Below are 19,389 nucleotides of genomic sequence, written 5' to 3'. Positions count from 1 at the left end.
TCTTTTTTCTTGTGTGGTACTGGGGATCAAACCAAGGGCCTTGTGTAAGCTGGGCAAATACATTCACTGAGCTATATGCTGATCCCTTACAGAAATAATTACTTTTAGCCAGGCGTGATGGTGCACGCCTTTAAACCCAGCACTCAGGAGGCAGAGGTAAGAGGATCACTGTGAGTTCAAGGCCACCCTGAGACTACATAGAGTGAGACCGACCGTACCTCAGAAAAAAAACAAACAAAAAAAAAAAGTATTATTTTAGTTATTTATTTATTTGAGAGGGAGAAAAAGAGGCAGATAAAGAAAGAATGAGCATACCAGAGCTTCCAGCCACTGTCAATGAACTCCAGATGCTTGCACCATCTTGTGCATCTGGTTGTTAGTGGATCCTGGGGAGTTGAACTTAGGTCCTTTGGCTTTGCCAGCAAGTGACTTAACTGCTAAGCCATCCTTCCAGCCCTAGAAATAATTCTTGAAGCCACTATTTATTGATTGGCCCATTGTATATATTATATTTATTATTACTATTTCCTTCTAATTATATCTCTATGATAGAGACCCTCCTCATTTTACTGATCAAAAAATTGGCTTATATTATAAATAAGTGACAATTTGTTTTTTATTAATCTCATAAAAGGATATCATATAGTCTTGGGATTTCTCAATACCATATTGCTAATATTATTGCATGTTTTTGAAGATTATTGATTTCGGCTGATACATTATTCCACTGGGTATTACTCATTCCTCTCCCATTAGTGAACAGTGATTGGGATGATTTTTTTTAAATTATTTTTATTTATTTATTCGAAAGTGACAGAGAGATAAAGAGGCAGATAGAGACAGAGAGAATGGGCGCGCCAGGGCCTCCAGCCACTGCAAATGAACTCCAGATGCTTGCACCCCCTTGTGCATCTGGCTAACGTGGGTCCTGAGGAATTAAGCCTAAGGACCCAGGTTCAATTCTCCAGGTCCCATGTAAGCCAAATGCAAATAGCAGTACATGTGTCTAGGGTTCATATGCAGTGGCTAGAAGGCCCCGGCACACCCATTCTTACTCTTTCTCTTCCTCTTTGTCTCTAATAAATAAATAAATCTTAAAAGAATGATGAAAGAGGAGCCGGGTATGGTGGCACAAGCCTTTAACTCCAGCACTCGGGAGGAAGAGGTAGGAGGATCGCCGTGGGTTTAAGGCCACCCTGAGACTGCATAGTGAATTCCAGGGCAGCCTGGGCCAGAGTGAGACCCTACCTCAAAAAAAAACAAACAAACAAAAAAGATGAAAGAGACAATTCAGAGCAGGGAAAAGGTGAATAGAAAGAAACACTGGGTATAAGCAAGATACCCTATTTTTAGAATAGGAAGGGTCAAATTTGGACAAACTGCCACCTCTGGTGTGCCTATGGCTTGCTAAGCCAGACCTGTTCATTTCTTCCCAGGGAGCATAGGAAGAGTTACTATTGATATTTCATCTCTGGTGACCAGGTTCATATGACTTTTACAGAAGATTGAGTACTTTGCTGATCACTGTGTCAAAGGGTTTCTAGTTGCATTGTAAGTATGGGTGGCCTAGCTAATATGATAACATAAGTATATATTTGATCTGTTGTATTTTTAGTACAAAACATTATTGTATAGGTTGCCCTAAGGTCCAAGAAAGTAATTAATAGATTTATTTCTCTGGCAGCTCTAGAAAGTAATTGTCAGTGTCACTGATTTAAGTGAAGGTGTCCTTGTTTCTAAATATTTTTACCTTTTGTTTTGTTTTGTTTTTCTGGGTAGGGTCTCACTCTAACTCAGGCTGTCCTGGAATTCACTATGTAGTCTCAGGGTGGCCTCGAACTCATGGCAATCCTTCTACCTCTGCCATTCAAGTACTGGAATTAAAGGCATGAGCCACCACACCTGGCTGTATTTTTACTTATTGTTTGAGAGAGACAGTGAGAGAGAGAGAATGAATGGGCATGCCAGGACCTACAGCTTCTGCAACAAACTCTAAATACATGTGCTGCTTTGTGCATCTGGCTTTACTTGGGTACTAGGGAATCAAAACCAGGTCATTAGGCTTTGCAGGCAGCATCTTAACCTCTGAGCCATCTCTTCGGCCCCTGGTCTTCTTTTTTTTTTTTTTATGACAAAATTAGTTTTAATTTAATTTTAGACTTATTTCATTGAGAGATCTGAACAAATTTCTTAAAGAATATAACCAAATCATAATGTAATTATAAAATGGCATGCTCTGGTATTCTCACCAAATAGAGGATAAAAATTCCCAGAAAATAATATTAAGCACATGACTCTCAACAAACCATATGCAGAACATTGGCTCATTGTCAGGTTGCCAGGGTCTTATTGGAAAACAAAGTCCCCCAGTTTTACTACAAGAAAAGTTTCCATAACTCAATCATTGAACGTGAGGGCTGGGGGCGGTTGGCTAAAGTAGGGACTTTTTACCAGATACAGAATGTTCTATGCTCTTCTTTGCTGTCTCCTGTTTCTGAGTTAACTTGGTGTTTGACCTCCAAGTCAGCCTTGCCTGTGGCAAGAGAGATCATTTGAACCAGTGAGTAATTAAGTGCTTGAATCTGAATGTTGTTTCTTGTTCCTCACTCTGTGGAAACTAGTTAGAATGGACTCTTCTTCCTATCCTTTCATTTTAAAGTATAAAATGCCTTGTATCTCTCATTCTCTCTGACCCTAATCAGTGAAGTCATTAAAAAAAAAAAATGGGGCTGGAGAGATGGCTTAGCGGTTAAGCGCTTGCCTGTGAAGCCTAAGGACCCCGGTTCGAGGCTCGGTTCTCCAGGTCCCACGTTAGCCAGATGCACAAGGGGGCGCACGCGTCTGGAGTTCGTTTGCAGAGGCTGGAAGCCCTGGCGCGCCCATTCTCTCTCTCTCCCTCTATCTGTCTTCCTCTCTGTGTCTGTCGCTCTCAAATAAATAAATAAAAATTAAAAAAAAAAATGGAACCAGATGTAGCCTTTAATCCCAGCACTTGGGAGGCAGAGGTAGGAGAATCTCTATGAGTTCAAGACCACCCTGAGACTACCAAGTGAATTCCAGGTCAGCTTGGGCTAGAGTGAGATCCTACCTCAAAAAACGGGGAGGTAGGGGGCATAGAAGTATGGATCATAAACATTCATTTATATTATATGGAGAAAGATATGCAGACCCCAACTATTGAAACTCAGTTGTACATTCTGATTTTAACATCATCTGTGTCTGCAGTTTAGGAAAAACTTTCCATTTCGTGTTTATGGTAGTTTAATTCTTTGACACTTAACTCCTTGTTTTGGCCATAGCTATTTTGGGAGGCACCATAGTTAGACTGTTAGATGAGAAGTGGTCATCTTATTAAGAAATTACTGCTGACCATAATTAAAGCATCTCAGTAAAATGATGAAACCAAAAACCAGTTGTATTGGATTACACAGAATTACAGGGTAAAGGAAAAGGCAAGCCAAAGCCATTTCTGATGCATTTAAATTGTCCTTTAAATATTTCTTGACTGTATGAACCCATTCACTAATTCATTCATTCGTAGGAGGAACACACTTTTTTAGGATAAGGAAAAGACTAGTAAAAACTAGAAATAGAAAAAGGCTGAAATTAAGGCTCAGTAAGTAAAGTGCTTGCCCCATAAATATGAGTTACCTGAGTTTGGATCTCCAAACCCCATGTAAGAGCAGTAAACTCGGGGGTTTCTATAATCCTAGCACACCTTTTTTTTTTTTTTTTTAATTTATGTATTTGAGAGCGACAGACACAGAGAGAAAGTCAGATAGAGGGAGAGAGAGAGAATGGGCGCACCAGGGCTTCCAGCCTCTGCAAACGAACTCCAGACGCATGCGCCCCCTTGTGCATCTGGCTAACGTGGGACCTGGGGAACCGAGCCTCGAACCGGGGTCCTTAGGCTTCACAGGCAAGCGCTTAACCGCTAAGCCATCTCTCCAGCCCCCTAGCACACCTTTGGGGAGAGGAGAGGAGAGGAGATAAGAGGCAGAGACAGGACAGTTTCCCAGGAGCCAGTGGAGCAGTGAGCAAGAGACCCTGCCTCAAACAAGGTGGAAGACTAGAACCAACATCTGAAAGTTGTTCTCTGACCTACACACTCATGTGCACATGCCCACACTCTACACCCATGCTCACACACACACCAAAAAAAGACAATACAAATTACAGCCAAGTGTGATGGAACACATCTGTAATCCCAGCATGCAGAAAGCTGAGGAGAAAGGCTCAGGAATTCCATGACACCCTTCCTCAGGCAAGGAAGGAAGAAGAAGGGAGAGGGTCAATGAGTAGGAAATGAACATTTAATAACCACTGACTATGTTGTGTGCTTTATATACATTTGTATTTAATATGCATGGTAAGACCTGCAAGGCACCACTACTGAGTAGATAGGGAAACCAAAGCACAGAGTAGCTGATTTCATGTATCAATGATGAAATGAATGCAGATAGATCATAAACCCTTTCTGGGTATGAAAGCTCACTCCTGTTATCCTCCTGCTGTAATACCAAAAGAATTGATAGAGTGTAGAATTACATATTTAGATATCTTTAAAAAAATGCAGCACTGATTATCCTTGAAACTGGAGTGAAGATTTCAAAGTATAGTGATGCAGCACTATAGATGATGAACTTTCCCCAGGAGATTCAAGGTGACAAGTCAGTGTCAGACAGCTACTGTGAGAACTAAATAGAGCCAACAGGATCATTTTTTATTTTATTTTTGATGTGTAGGTGTACTGCATGTGGTATATGCAAGTGTCCCCTCTATTGCTCTTCCACTTTATTTCCTCGAGACAGAGTCTGTCACTGAACACAGGTTTAGAGCTTGAGCCATTTTTCAGTTAGACTGGCTGAGCAGCAAGCCCAAGCAATCCTCCAAGTGTCTCTACCCCCTCAGCACTGGGATCACAGGCATGCACAGCCATGCCCAGCTTTCTGCCATGGGTGCTAAGCATTCTTAACACTGAGCCATGCTCCCCCTCCCCCAGTGCTCTGGCATGGTCATCCTTACCAGGTTACTCAACCACTCCCTTAACTCTAGCCTCACCCATGACTTCCCATAACAGCCTGCTTGTCTCTTGCTCAGGTCTGCATCCTGAAACAAGGCTATGTATGTTTGGTAAAGCTACTCTTCTGTGGTAGCGCAGTTTTAAGAGTAGTTGCTAATTATAAGGTCATCTTTTCTTATTTTTGCAGAAGTTATCTCAAATGTTAAAAAGCAAGGGCAGGTGCTAGGGAGATGTCTCAGTGGTTAAAGATGTTTGCTTACAAAGTCTGCTGGCCAGGGTTCAATTTCCCAGCCAATCGCATAAAGCCAGATGCAAAAAGTGGCACGTGTATCTGGCATTCCATTTGTAGCAGTCTCAGGACCCAGTGCACATAAATAAATACCTTTAAAAAAAAAAAAGACCAGCACGGTGGCACACGACTTTAATCCCAGCACTGGGGTAACAGAGGTAGGAGGATCTCAGCTTGTTCGAGGCCACCCTAAAACTACATAGTAAATTCCAGGTCAGCCTGAGCTAGAGTGAGACCCTACCTCGAAAAACAAAACAAAACAAAAAGGTCAGGTGTGGTGGACACATGCCTTTAATCCCAGCATTTGGGAGGCAGAAGTAGGAGCAATTCCATGAGTTTGAGGCCAACCTAGGCTAGATTGAGACCCTGCCTTGAACAAACAAAATAATAAGAATAATAATAAATAAGCAGGCTGGAGAGATGGCTCAGTGGTTAAGTGTGCTTCCTGCACAAGTATGATGGCCTGAGGAAGCCTGAGACCACCCAAGTTTCAATCTGTACATCCCATGGAAACAGTTGGGCATGATTGTGCACACTCTGAGACCCAAGGATCTTTGAAGTCCTTCAAACTCCTGAATCAATCAAGAGACTGGCTCAAAACAAGCTGGATGGAGAGATGACATTCTGCTCTAGCCAGCATAGCTGAGTGCCCCCTCCACAGGCAAGTTTATGGGATGCTACACCACCGCACCATGCACACACATAAGAAGAAAAGGTCAATTGCAAATTCTTTTTTTTTTGTTTGGTTTGGTTTGGTTTGGTTTTGCACATGTGTTAGGGTTAGGTTTCTTGTTCTTGCAGATATTACAGACACTTGTGCCACTTTTTTTTTTTTGTTGTTTTATTTTTACTTATTTATTTGAGAGCGACAGACAGAGAACGGCAGATAGATGGAGAGAATGGGTGCTCCAGGGCCTCCCACCACTGTAAACGAACTCCAGATGCATGCGCCATCTTGTGCATCTGGCTTATGTGGGTCCTGGGGAATCGAGCCTCGAACTGAGGTCCTTAGACTTCACAGGTAAGCCCTTAATCGCTAAGCCATCTGTCCAGCCCTGCAAATTCTTCTGTCTGAAATTTGTTGTGTAGCAGTAGCAACCATATACCTGACTTTGGATAAAGCAATGTGGCCTTCCTTCTGCATAGCCAAGAAGAAAGAGGTGGTATCAGGTGTTGATTATACCGCTCTCTCAGCACACAGTGAACTAATTGAGTACAAAAGAAATTAATCATTTCAAAGGCACGTAGATGCAAGTGAAATCCAAGATGTTTTTAATCCCAGATCCTGAGGTTGAACCACAATGAATTTTAGAAAGTGCCAGACTATTGGTCCAAAGAAGTATATACAAGAAGCCCTGGATTTTTCTGTATGCTATATGATTTTCATCCTGAAATTATGTTGGAGGTGCTCTTCCAAAATTTTCAAAATTCTGGGATATAAAGGAACTTGGTTTTAAGGTAGGCTCTCACTATACCCCAGACTGACCTGGAATTCACTGTGTAGTCGCAGGTTGGCCTGGAACTTCACAGAGATCCTTCTGCCTTCCAAGTGCTGGGATTAAAGATATGTGCCACCATGCCCGGCTAAGGAACTTGGTTTTGGTGGACTACTACATTTCAGATGCAAAAGCAAGTAAAATACATGAGCTACCAGTTTTATAATACCTGCTTCACAAGCATATGTTCTGTATTCAGTTAAATGGTAAAGGTAATTACACTTCCATCTCATTTACACAGAAATACTAAATCTTATTTCACTAGGTTCAATTATAATTTGTTTATTTATTTTTTTATGAGAGAGAGAGAGAGAGAGCAAGAGAACACCAAGACCTCTGTATCCTTAGCAAACAAACTCCAGAGGCATGTGCCACTATGTGCATATGGCTCATGTGGGTTCTGGAGAGTTGAACTTGGGTCCTTAGGCTTCACAGGCTAGCCCCTTAGCCGCTAAGCTATCTCTCCGCCCTGGTTATAATTTTCTGGGGGGCGGGGTTCTAGGTAGGGTCTCACTTCAGCCCAGTCTGATTTGGAATTCACTATGTAGTCTCAGGGTGGCCTCAAACTCTCAGCAATCCTTCTACCTCTGCCTCCTGAGTACTGGGATTAAAGACATGCGCCACCACTCCTAGTTTATAATTTTGTTTTTATTGGCACCAGTCCATTTACTTATTTCTGCGTTAATTAGGTAACAGTTGGTGTCTGATTTTTTTTCTGCTCTAACCCTTGAAGGTATGGCAGCACCAGAATGAGATGGCCTTTGGCTTTTTCAGGAAGGCTTCATGAGAGCTCTGCACCTTCCCCCTTCCTGAGCAGTCCACCTTAGGTGGTTTCATGTAGAGGGTAATCTGGCATTGTGGAATCAAGCCAGGAGTCTGAGGTCCATTCTCAGTCACTATGAATAGAGCCCTAGTATTAGTTGGCTCCCAGGGGAAGTGGCGGTTAAATACTGTGAGTCTTTATCAGACAGGAAGTGACAACTCATTAAAATACTAGCCGTTAAACATGCTTAGATCACTGCCTGGCTAGGTGGGGAAAGAGGAGGTTAACTTTACAATGCTGGACTGAAATGTACACATTTCTAAAAACAGAATTCCTCACAAGTCTAACTAAGGAAGAGGATTCTCTTCTGTGCAGAAGACAGATCAGTACATAATGAAAATAGGATAAGGAGAGGCTTTTATTTCATCCTTGAAAATACAGCCCACTGTTAGGGCAGAAGTAAAGTGCACTCTCCTCTGAAATATCTGTGGGCTTCAGTCTGAAGAGGGTCATGTAGCCAGGCATTGTGGCGCTTGTGCTCTGGAGACTGTCAGGTGAGGGTGGGGATCAGGAAGGAGGTAGTTTTCAGTGACCTGACTGATCCCACCCTGAGATTAGACTTACTTTAATCATCAGCCTCAAAGTATTGGACAATGAAATAAAAGTTTTAAAAAAAAACATTATGTCATAGCACAGTGGTATTTATTAGAGTCACATTTCAGTCAGCATGTATATTACAGTCTGGCCTGGAACTTGCTAGTGATTTCCAAGTTAGCCTGGGCTAGAGTGAGACCTTACCTTGAAAAACCAAAAAAAAAAAAAAAAGAAAAATAGGAAGACTTAGTTTTTTGCCTACCTCCATGATGGGGAAAAGATTTAAAATAATCAAATGTGGGTTCTTTGTTGTTGTTTTTGAGGTAGGGTTTTGCTCTAGCCCAGGCTGACCTGGAATTCACTGTGTAGTACCAGGCTGGCCTCAAAATCATGTTGATCCTCCTACCTTTGCTGGGATTAAAGGTACGCACCACCACACCCGGCTTGTTTTTTGTTTTGTTTTGTTTTACTTGGCTTTTTGAGGTAGGGTCTCACTCCAGCCCAGACTGACCTGGACTTTACTCTGTAGTCTCAAGGGTGGCCTTGAACTCATGGCCATTCATTCGGGAGACTCGGTGAATTTTTTTTAAAAAAATTCTTTAAAAAAAAAAAAAAAAAGGTGGTCGTGGTGGTGCAGAGGTAGGATCGCCATGAGTTGGAAGCCACCCTAAGACTACCTAGTGAATTCCAGGTCAGCCTGGACTACAGTGAGACCCTATCTTAAAAAAACCAAAAATAAATAACTAAATAGAAAAGGCTGGGCGTGCTGGTGGACACCTTTAATCCCAGCACTCAAGAGGCAAGAGGTAGGAGAATCACCATGAGTTCAAGGTCACGCTGAGACTTCATAGTAAATTCCAGGTCAGCCAGGACTACAGTGAGATTCTACCTCAAAAAAAAAAAAAAAAAAAAAAAAACAAGAGAGAGAGAGAGAGAGAGAGAGAGAGAGAAACAAAAATATGTCAAAATACTACCTACCACCCACCAACATTTTTATTTATTAACTAGAGAGAAAGAGAGAGAAAGAGAATGAGCACACCAGGGCCTCTAGTCACTGCAAACGAACTCCAGACACATGCATCACCTTGTGCATCTGGCTTACATGGGTTCTAGGGAAGCGAGCCTTAGGCTTGCAGGCAAGTGCCTTTACTGCTAAGCCATCTCTCCAGCCCCCACAAAGATTGTTCTACCTAACCAACCACTTGAAGGTGTACAACCAGGAAAAAAGTAGATGAGATCATTTTTTTTTCTTTTTGTAAAATATTTAATTTATTTATTTGCAAGTAGAGAGAGAGAATGGACATGCCAGGGCATCTAACCATAGCAAACCAACTCCAAATGCATGTGCCACTCTGCATCTGGCTTCATGTGGGGAATCGAACCCGGGTCATCAGACTCTACAGACAAACACCTTAATTTGCTAAGCCATCTCTGTAGCCCCCTGCTTCTTTCTTTTAAGTCTTTCTCACAGAGAGCAAAGGGCTGTCTATAAGGGTGATATAAGTCCATTTTAGTCTAATAATTGGCTGAAAAAAATTGTTCTTTGTGTATTTGTTCTTGTGTATCCCAACAGTGTAGTTCCTTGAACTTTCTCAGCTCCTGATGACAGGTAGAGGCTTTACCTGTCCACCAAGGGCCAAGATGAGAGTTCTTAGCCAGGTGCAGTTACTCTGAATGTAAAGTAACACACAGGCGCTTTCCTAATGTGCCCCCAGTGTGAGTACTGTCAGCTACTCTTGCTTTTTGTCTGCTGCTGCTAAAAATTAACTTGAGGAAGGAGCCTATAAGCTTGTGTGGTTCATCATAAATGAATGTTAAGAGTCATGGCTGGGGCTGGAGGCGTGACGCAGTCAGTAGGATGCCTGACCAGCATGCACGGAGCTCTGGCTTCAGTCCTCAGAACCACATTAAGTAGACATAGCACTCTCCTGAAATCCCAGCACTTAGGGAGGTGGAGGTGGATGGATTAGAGGTCATCTGCAGCTACATAGTGCATTCAGCGCTAGCCTGGGCTACATGAGACTCACAAAAGGGAGGTGGAGAGAGGCAGAATAGTCGGGCATGGTGGTGTATGACCTTAATCCCAGCACTCGGGAGGCAGAGGTAGGTAGGAGGATCACTGTGAGTTCAAGGCCAGCCTGAGAATACACAGTGAATTCCAAGTCAGCCTGGGCTAGAGTGAGCCCCTACCTCGGAAAAAAAAAAAAAGGAGGAGGAGAGGAGAGAATGTGTTATATAATCTGTAATATCAGTAGCCTAAACCCTTTTGTTTAGAATACAGAAATGAAATTAGAACAAACGTATTGGTGAGCATATAATGAAAGGTTAATAACATATGACAAATAATTGGGGTTTTTTTGTTTTGTTGTTTTTGGTTTTTCAAGGTAGGGTCTCACTCTAGCTCAGGCTGACCTGAATTCACTCTGTAGTCTCTAGTCTCAGAGTGGCCTCAAACTCATAGGGATCCTCCTACCTCAGCCTTCCAAGTGCTAGGATAAAAAGCTCGCCAAATAATTGGTTTTTAAATAATCCCTATATTTCTAATGTAATATGTTTTTTACTTATTCAGATCATTTATTTGCTCATGATAGTTTTGATTAATGTATTACTGTAAAATCTTTTGCTCTCTTTTCAATTTTTTTCCTTGTTTATGGGAATCTTCATAGAGATAATCCCTCATACCACCAGAATTCTCCAAAGCTTGTAACACAAAGCACCTTGGTAAATTTGTCTTAGCACTAGCCCCAAAATAATTGTATGAAAATTGTGCAAACTGTGAATGTACAATGTTGTAAGTCCTGTCAGCCAAAGTTTATCTCTTAAATGACTTACAGTAGCAAATCATGCATCTCTTCAATTTTTTAAAAGTATTTTATTTATTCATTTGAGAGAGAAAGAAACAGATAGAGAGAGAGAGAATGTGCATGCCAGGACCTCCAGCCACTACAAATGAACTCCAGACACATGCACCACCCTGTGCATCTGGTTTACGTGGATACTGAGGAATTGAACCTGGGTCCTTAGGCTTTACAGGCAAGCACCTCAACCACTAAGCCATCTCTCTAGCCTGCTTTTCAAATGTTTTGTTGCAGATTTTCTAGGAAGGATGTCACTCTAACCTAGGCTAGCCTGAAATTCACTATGTATTCTGAGGCTGGCCTTGAACTCACAGTGATCCTCCTACCTCAGCCTCCCAAGTGCTGGGATTAAAGACATGCACCACCACACTGGGCTCTTCAAATTTTTTTACATTTTATTTATTTAAGAGAGAGGGAAGGTGAAGGAGAGAGAGAGAGAGAGAGAGAGGCACATAGAGAGAATGGCACACCAGGGCTCCAGCCACTACAAACACATGTAACACCATGTGCATCTAGTTTGTGTGGGTTCTGGGGAATCAAACCTGGGTCCTTAGGCTTCGCAGGCAACCCCTTAACTGCTAAGCCATCTCTTCAGCCCTCTTCAAATTATTTTAAAATGAATCTAGATAGAAGCCGGGCGTGGTGGCACACTCCTTTAATCCCAGCACTCAGTAGGCAGAAGTAGGAGGATTGCCATGAGTTTGAGGCCATCCTGAGACTCCATAGTGAATTCCAGGTCAGCCTGGGTTAGAGTGAGACCCTACCTCAAAAAAAAAAAAAAGAATCTAGAATGATAGTTATTAGCCTCTTCCTCATTACCTATAGCAACAACAAAATGAGAATCTTTCTAACATTTATTTTATGGTTCTCACTTTTATCTACTGGTTTAAGCATGGTCACCCTTGGATATTATAAATACTGACATAAGAGTACTGTAGTAGTGTTAAGGGTAACTGAATTGACTTATGCAAAGGAAAGTTCTTAAGCACCTGTGATAAAGTCAATGTTTGTCCATGTATTTTGCTGGAATTTTTTTTTACATTCATGTCACTTATTTCTAGTGTAAGTGGAGAAACGATTTGCAATCCTACTTATATTGTATGAGGAAAGGTTATTTGAACTACTGAGGAACTTTTAAAAAGCTTACCCTTGCTGGGAAGTTTATCCTTGGGCAGGAGAGATGGCACAGCAGCTAAGACACTTGCCTGCAAAGCCTAACAACCCTGGTTCACTTCTCCATACCCACGTAAAGCCAGATGCACAATCTCTCTATCTCTCTCTGCTTGCAAATAAATAAATACTGAAAAACATAAAAGTACACCTTTAATCCCAGCACTCAGGAGGCAGAGATAGGAGGATCACTGAGTTGGAAGCCGCCACCCTGAGACTACATAGTGAATTCAAGGTCAGCTGGGCTAGAGTGAGACCCTGCTTGGGGACCTGGTGGGGGGGGCGAGGGGGAGGAGTTTGTCCTAGAGGGGCATGGTAGCATGCCTTTAATCCCAGCACTCTAGAGGCTGAGATAGGAGGATCACCCTGAGTTCAAGGTCAGTCTGTGCCTATAGTGAGAGTTCCAGGTCATCCTTAGCAGAGTAAGACCCTGTGTTCTTAAAAAAAAAAAAAAAAAGTTTGTCCTGTTTTTGCCACTTTGTAGTTAGACTCTTCACTAATATAGCTGTGGTCTACCCAGCCTAAGACACTTAAAAGTCATGGAAAACCAAGGCATGGCAGGGGACAGCGAACATGGTAGCTCATGCCTCTAAACCTTGCCCAGGGGGAGCTGGGGCAGGAAGATTGCAATGAGTTCTGGTCAGCTTGGGTGAGAAATCTAGAGCTCGTCAAAACCTGAGATTGAGACTTCACTCCCCTTCTCTGTGTGCCACCTTCAGTTACATGGCTCAGGCCTTGTTCTCTGCATGAGTGTGCACTAAGTATTTGTTAAAGATTCTTTCCACTTTTCTTTAGTTCATTAAAGAATGAAAGAGATTTTTATTTGTTTTATTTATTTGTTTTTTCTAGGTAAGGTCTCACTCTAGCCCAGGCTGGCCTCGAACTCATGGTGATCCTCCTACCTCTGCCTTTCAAGTGCTGGGATTAAAGGCATGTGCCACTGTGCCCAACTGAGAGAAGGAACTTTTTTTTTTTTTTTTTTTTTTTGAGGTAGGGTCTCACTCTAGCCCAGGCTGACCTGGAATTCACTATGGAGTCTCAGGGTGGCCTCAAACTCATGGCAGTCCTTCTACCTCTGCCTCCCAAGTGCTAGGATTAAAGGCATGCACCACCACGCCTGGCTGGAACTTTTTTTTTTTTAATGTATTTTGTTTATATTTATTTAATTGAGAGTGAGAGAGAGAATGGGAACGCCAAGGCCTCTAGCCACTGCAAACTCCAGACATGTGTGCCCCCTTGTGCATCTGGCTAACGTGGGTCCTGGGGAATCAAGCCTCGAACCAGGGTCCTTAGGTTTCACAGGCAAGCGCTTAACCACTAAGCCATCTCTCCAGCCCTAGAGAGAAGGAACTTTTAATTGCCATGATGATTCTAAGCTCCTTATGGGAGTGGATTATTCCTTGCACCTTGTTTTCAGTTTTCTGTTACCATGACAAAAAATAGGGGCCCAATTTCAGAAGAGGTGGCAGAAAGAATGTAAGAGCCAAAAGAAGGTTAGGACTCCTTACAGCGTACTCCTCCAGACACAAAATGGCCTGGATATCCATGACCTTACAGTGCCTGACACTACCTACACAAAATCATCATAAAACTGGGCATGGTGGTGCACATCTTTAATCCCAGCACTGGAGAGGCAGAGGTAGGATCACCGTGAGTTCGAGGCCAGCCTGAGAATACTTAGTGTGTTCCAGGTCAGCCTGTGCTACAGCAAGACCCTACCTCGAAAAACTAGAATAAATAATAATAGGAGGAAAAGATGATGATATCAAAATAGAGACTGATTGAGATGGGGAGGGTAAAGTGGGAAGGGTTCCATGATTTATTGTCTATAATTATGGAACTTGTCAATAAAAATAAATAAATAAATAGGGCTGGAGAGATGGCTTAGCAATTAAAGAACTTTCCTGTGAAGCCCAAGGACCCAGGTTTGATTTCCTAGGACCCACGTAAGTCAGATGCACATGGTAGTGCATGCATCTGAAGTTTGCAGTGGCTAGAGACCCTGACACACTCATTCTCTCTATCTACCTCGGTGTTTCTCTCTCTCTCTCTCTAATAAATAAATTATATTTTTAAAAATAGAAATAAATAAATAGGGGCCCATAAGTGTTAAATTATTGACAGTTATTAGGATCAAGCAAATATATTGACCAAGAGTTGGTTCTTAGCTTCTGGTGAATACAAAAGAACGAAGAGGGACTGGAGAACTTGCAGTGGATAAGGTGCTTGTCTACAAGGCTAATAACCCGAGTTTTCCAGTACCCACATGAAGCCAGATGCACAAAGTTTGCAGAGATTGGAGACCCTGGCACACCCAGTCTCTCTTCCACCTCTCTCTGCTTGCAAATAAATAAATAAATAATTTTTTTTTAAGTAAGAAGAAAATACTTTTCATTCCTCTTCTTTTATATTACCAAAAAGGAAAAAAAAGCAACTTAATGTTATAGAAAGTTTCTCTGAATCTGTAGCCTTTCGGGGAGTCTTAGACACTGTTGGAACTAACTTTCTCTGGCCCTTTTAGCAAATAAGACAAATGAGAAAATAAAGGTACAGAAAATAAAGATGTTTGAGTTTCGAAGTTGCCCCAAGTTACCACTTAACAAAAAGAAGCCTTCAAGCTTGTCTAAAATGGGTGCCTAGAAGGGAGCTGCACTTGCCAAACCGGTTTAACAGACTGAGACTGCCAATCTCAGTCCAGTGTGGGTGAGAGGGAGCTCTGGTCCTGGGCCTTATCAGAAATCGCTGTCCCGGTCATCTGGGAACAAGTTGTGTAGTAATGTTCAGGAGCCTGTATACAAACCATCCACCATAAACTAGAAATGATTTAGGGTTCATAGTTCCTGCCTTGTTCTTTTGTTAATCACTGACTTCTGACTAGGGGGAGGTGCCTCCCAAAATTGCTAATGCATTCTTTTTGGATAAGAATGACGCAGGGATTGTCCTAATAAGGACTTAGATTGAGAAAGCACCGCCCCTCCACTCCCAGAAGATGGGACAAGTCAGAGAGAGGGCGGGCAGTTTCTTTTTTAACTGGGGATGACACAGGCATAAGTCATTTCCTTATTAATCGGTTCAAACCAGTTCTTACAGGAACTGGTGGTGATAAATGTGGGACTTCTCAGAAGTCATTCATTTTCCTCTGTGCCGCACCAGTGTGCTGTCAGCTGAGGTGGCCTCGCTCGCTCGAAAGACACTCACTAGGAGTGGAGCCTGCTCTACTCTTGTACTTTCTCCCAGGCTTGTGAATGGCACAGAGCTGTCTTCTTGAACAAGTTGCTTGAAGGAACAAGCTCACAGGATTTCTCCATCTAGTTCTGTTTGTTCTCTTTTTGTTCTTGGTTTTTGAGGCCGAGTGGTAAGTGGCTTTAATTTAATGTTTCTTCTGCTTTTCTTCCCAAATGTGTCTTTCCTTGGGCTACCGTATGCTGCATCCAGTGCTGTCCCCGGCATAGGTCCGTCTCTGCAGAAGCCCTTCCAGGAATACCTGGAGGCTCAGCGGCAGAAGCTTCACCACAAAAATGAAACGGGCACGCCACAGGTGAGAAGTTACTCTGAGTTTCCCCATGCCCCAGCATCTGATTGAAATGAGACTCACAGCTCTCATAGTTTCTGACAGCCAGGTTGGGGTTTGCTTGTTAGTTTCTTAACAAAAAATGAAGTACCACATATATTCCAAATTGAAAATTTGTCTTTGTCTTAAACCAGACCAAAATAATTGAACCCTTTTTTTGGTTATCTTCTAATAAGAAGGGTAAGAGTAAGAGAAAATAATGGTTCTGTTATATAAAATGTCTTGATCTTAAGTTATTTATTAGATATACTTCCCAACTGGATCAAAAATGTTAAAACCTAGTGTGTAACCTGAATACCTGCCTGCCCCCTTTCATTTCAACAAGTCAAGACTCCTAACATTAACATCGCTAAAGGTTTAACATTTTTTAAACTAAGCCTGCCTTTTTTGTAAATGGTTCGGAGACCAGGGTAAATGAGCAGAGAGCTTGAGCAACCAGTAACCTGAGCATGAAGCTTGGAAGAAAGCTCTTCTTGTAGCCCTTTGCTGCCCTCAGTTGTCCAAGTGTGACTTACAGTTATGTTTTAAAAGTAGCCCCAGTACAGGGACAAAACTTAACTCTCTTGACACTACTCTGCAAGTATCTGCATTACAGAGAAGAATTTAACCAAAGACTGTTCGTAGGGTACATACAGCAAAGAATGTTAGCTCACACCAACTTACATGAATTAGTGTCCACTTTCCATTGAACAAAGTGAAGTCTTTTTTTTTTTTCTTTCCCCAAACTGAAATCTTCACAGCCGAGCATAAACAGGCCTGGCCTGAATGTAGACTCATTTTTTTTTTTTTCGAGGTAGGGTCTCACTCTAGCCCAGGCTGACCTGGAATTCACTATGGAGTCTCAGGGTGGCCTCGAACTCACAGCAATCCTCCTACCTCTGCCTCCCAGTGCTGGGATTAAAAGCGTGCGCCACCACGCCCGGCTAGACTCATTTTTAATTGTATAGATGAAAAGCTTCAAGTTCTCATTTTCCTTAAAATATTATAAGTGATCTCCTTTTTACTGTTGTCCTAATAGAATCCTTTTTCTTGGATTGTTCTGCATTTTTCCCTGCAGGGAGAAAACTGGTTGTCCTGGCTGTTTGAAAAGCTGGTCGTTGTGATGGTGTTTTACTTTATCCTGTCAATCATTAACTCCATGGCACAAAGCTACGCCAAACGAATCCAGCAGCGGTTGAATCCAGAGGAGAAAACTAAATAAGCTGAGAAAGTTTTAACTGCAGAAATTAGAGTGAATGAGTTCTGCCTCACACTGGGAGGACTCTATAAACCAGGAAGGAAAATTCCATTTTTCCAACCTGTATTGATTTTTTTAAACGTTTTTTCCCAAAAGCAGTTTAGTCCATATTTTACACTGACATACTTTTCTTTTATGTGTTCAGGTAAGGTATCCACCCTCAGTTCAATCCACATTGTATTTCATTAAGGTGGAATGTTATGTTGAGCTGCAAACTTGACAGAAACTGGCCTTCTTTTTGTTATTTTCATCAAGGATCCACATGGTACAATTGGAAATCTTCTGCCACACAAAACAGTTCTTGAGTATGTTAAATGCCAGGCTTTTAAGGGCTGTCACAAATGATTACATTGTTTTTCTAAGTCATCAAAATGTATATAAATTATATGGATTGGATAACAGTCTTGCATGTCTATCATGGTACAATTTAATAGTCCATTCTACCCAAACCTTCCCCTCCCACCCTCAGAAAAGGCCATTTTAAGATGCATTGCACACCCTCTGAGGAAATTGATCCTTAAATTCTGAGACAGTATAAGAAAAATCTGGTTGGTGTCTCATGAATGAGTGCACCATTTTTTATTCTGTATATTTAGAATGAAGTCATGAAAAAACTTTATAAAGACATCTTTGATCATTCCAAAATTGTGTTCGTTTTCTTTAGTGTTATGGAATTTTTTTTACTTCCTTTTAGCTTCTACCAGGTGAATGACCGTCTTACCAAATAACATCTACCACCAGAATTGCTTAAGCTTTTATTTACTTGCATAAGAGAGCCACCACCAAAGTGTCTTTTGTTATGCTGGAGCTGGGCAGCTCTGTACTGCTACGTGGTACCTGTGAGACTCTCCCCTAGCATGGCATTCCTTGGTTTGTAAAAACAGGAAAGAAAAAGGGATATGTGTAAATCCAAGGATACTGAAGAGAAACTGCTCGTTTGTTTTTTAAACACTCTTTCTCGTGTTTATATTAATTTTAGCTAGTTTATATTCTGGCTTTAATGTAGAAACTGACTCTTATATGTAACCCAGATTCTTTTCCATGTTTTATTATTCTGTGTGTGTGTGTGTGTGTGTGTGTGTGTCCTTTGACATGTTTCTGATTGGACCTGTTCATTTTGTTTTGCTTAGGAGAAAATAAACAACTTTTTTTTTTCTTTAGGAAAATTGATGCTGACATTGTGTCAAAATAGAATAGAATTGGACTCAAATCTCAACAGCCAGAAAGCTTGCTTTGTTTTATCAAATCCTGCCTGAATGTCTGCTTGCTTGCCAATCGTCGTGACATCTCCATGGCTGTACCACCTTGTCGGGTAGCTTATTAGACTGATGTTGACTGTTGAATCTCATGGCAACAGCAGTCGATGGGCTGTCTGACATCTTGGTATCTTTCATCTGACCATCCATATCAAACGTTCTCATTCAAACATTGCCCAGCATCATGGTTTTTGATCAAAAGCTGTGGTCCTTATGTCTGGTGGCACTGTGAGTCCATTGTGCCATTACATCACAGCAGTGTCAGAGGGAGACTTCATGGGAATTGGGAGTCTCCATCATCACAACTAAGTAAATAAATGATAAGTACCAGTTGGGTGTGGTGTCGCACACCTTTAGTCCCCTACATAGTGAATTCTAGGTCAGCCTGGTGAGACCCTATCTCCGTAAACAAACAAATAAATAAACAAACAAATAAATAGTGCCCTGCCTCATGGATTTTGGAAAGGTTACTACTTAACCTTTTTTACTGTAGCAATTTGATTCTTTCCTTACCTTACTTGAATAGCAGTGCCCAAATTAGCCAACATAATTTTTAGATTCTTCAGGTTCGCTACGTCAGGAATCCTATGCTGTATTCCAGTTGTGTTTGATCTCCTTTCACCTACATTTTATTTGGTGTTTGCCCAAAAGAAAGGAAAGAGGGAAGCAACTATGAATCTTCAGGGCTTATCTATAACTTGTTTCGGGATAGAATCTTAAAAGAAGAAAGCCTTGCTTTCCTAGGCTTTGGGCTAGGAAAGTAATCACTGGGCCCTTCACCCCCGCTACTTTGCATGTTCAGGAGCTCCACGCTCACAGTCCAGCTGGAGTGCAGCCGGAACAGTGTGGAAACCCTTCTACCCCTGCAGTTTCCTGGTTCCCAGAGACAGATTTACTTCATTCCAGTTGATGGGAGACCAGAAAGCAAGCACTGCCGTGGGAATGGCAGTGAGGTCCAGTTTCCACAGTTTTCTGTGACTACATGTATAGTGAGGTAGATCTGTACTTAGCGCTCCCACAGTCCCAGCCCAGTGGGCTCTGCTGTCCATAGAACAAGGACAACGGAAGTGTCTGTTCTCACTAGTCAGCTGCCACTGAGTACCACACCAAGCTAGGCAGCAGTTACCTCCTG

The 19,389-nt window shown here is 42.0% G+C and overlaps 1 protein-coding gene across 1 annotated transcript in view; it reads left to right on the top strand.

Annotated features, from left to right (window-relative positions):
- The window catches only part of Vmp1 (vacuole membrane protein 1), a 134,680-nt gene extending 117,034 nt beyond the window's left edge, over nt 1-17,646 (top strand). The window contains exons 11-12 of the mRNA XM_045158561.1: nt 15,629-15,731; nt 16,822-17,646. Of these exons, the coding sequence (XP_045014496.1) occupies nt 15,629-15,731; nt 16,822-16,965 (247 nt within the window). The 3' untranslated portion in view covers nt 16,966-17,646. The remainder of the gene's footprint in view (nt 1-15,628; nt 15,732-16,821) is intronic.
- Nucleotides 17,647-19,389: the final 1,743 nt, after the last annotated feature.

This window comes from Jaculus jaculus, chromosome 9 (assembly GCF_020740685.1).
Source record: "Jaculus jaculus isolate mJacJac1 chromosome 9, mJacJac1.mat.Y.cur, whole genome shotgun sequence".
NCBI lineage: Eukaryota > Metazoa > Chordata > Mammalia > Rodentia > Dipodidae > Jaculus > Jaculus jaculus.
Note: the sequence above shows the minus strand (reverse complement) of the source record. Positions and strands in the feature narration are given on the sequence as shown.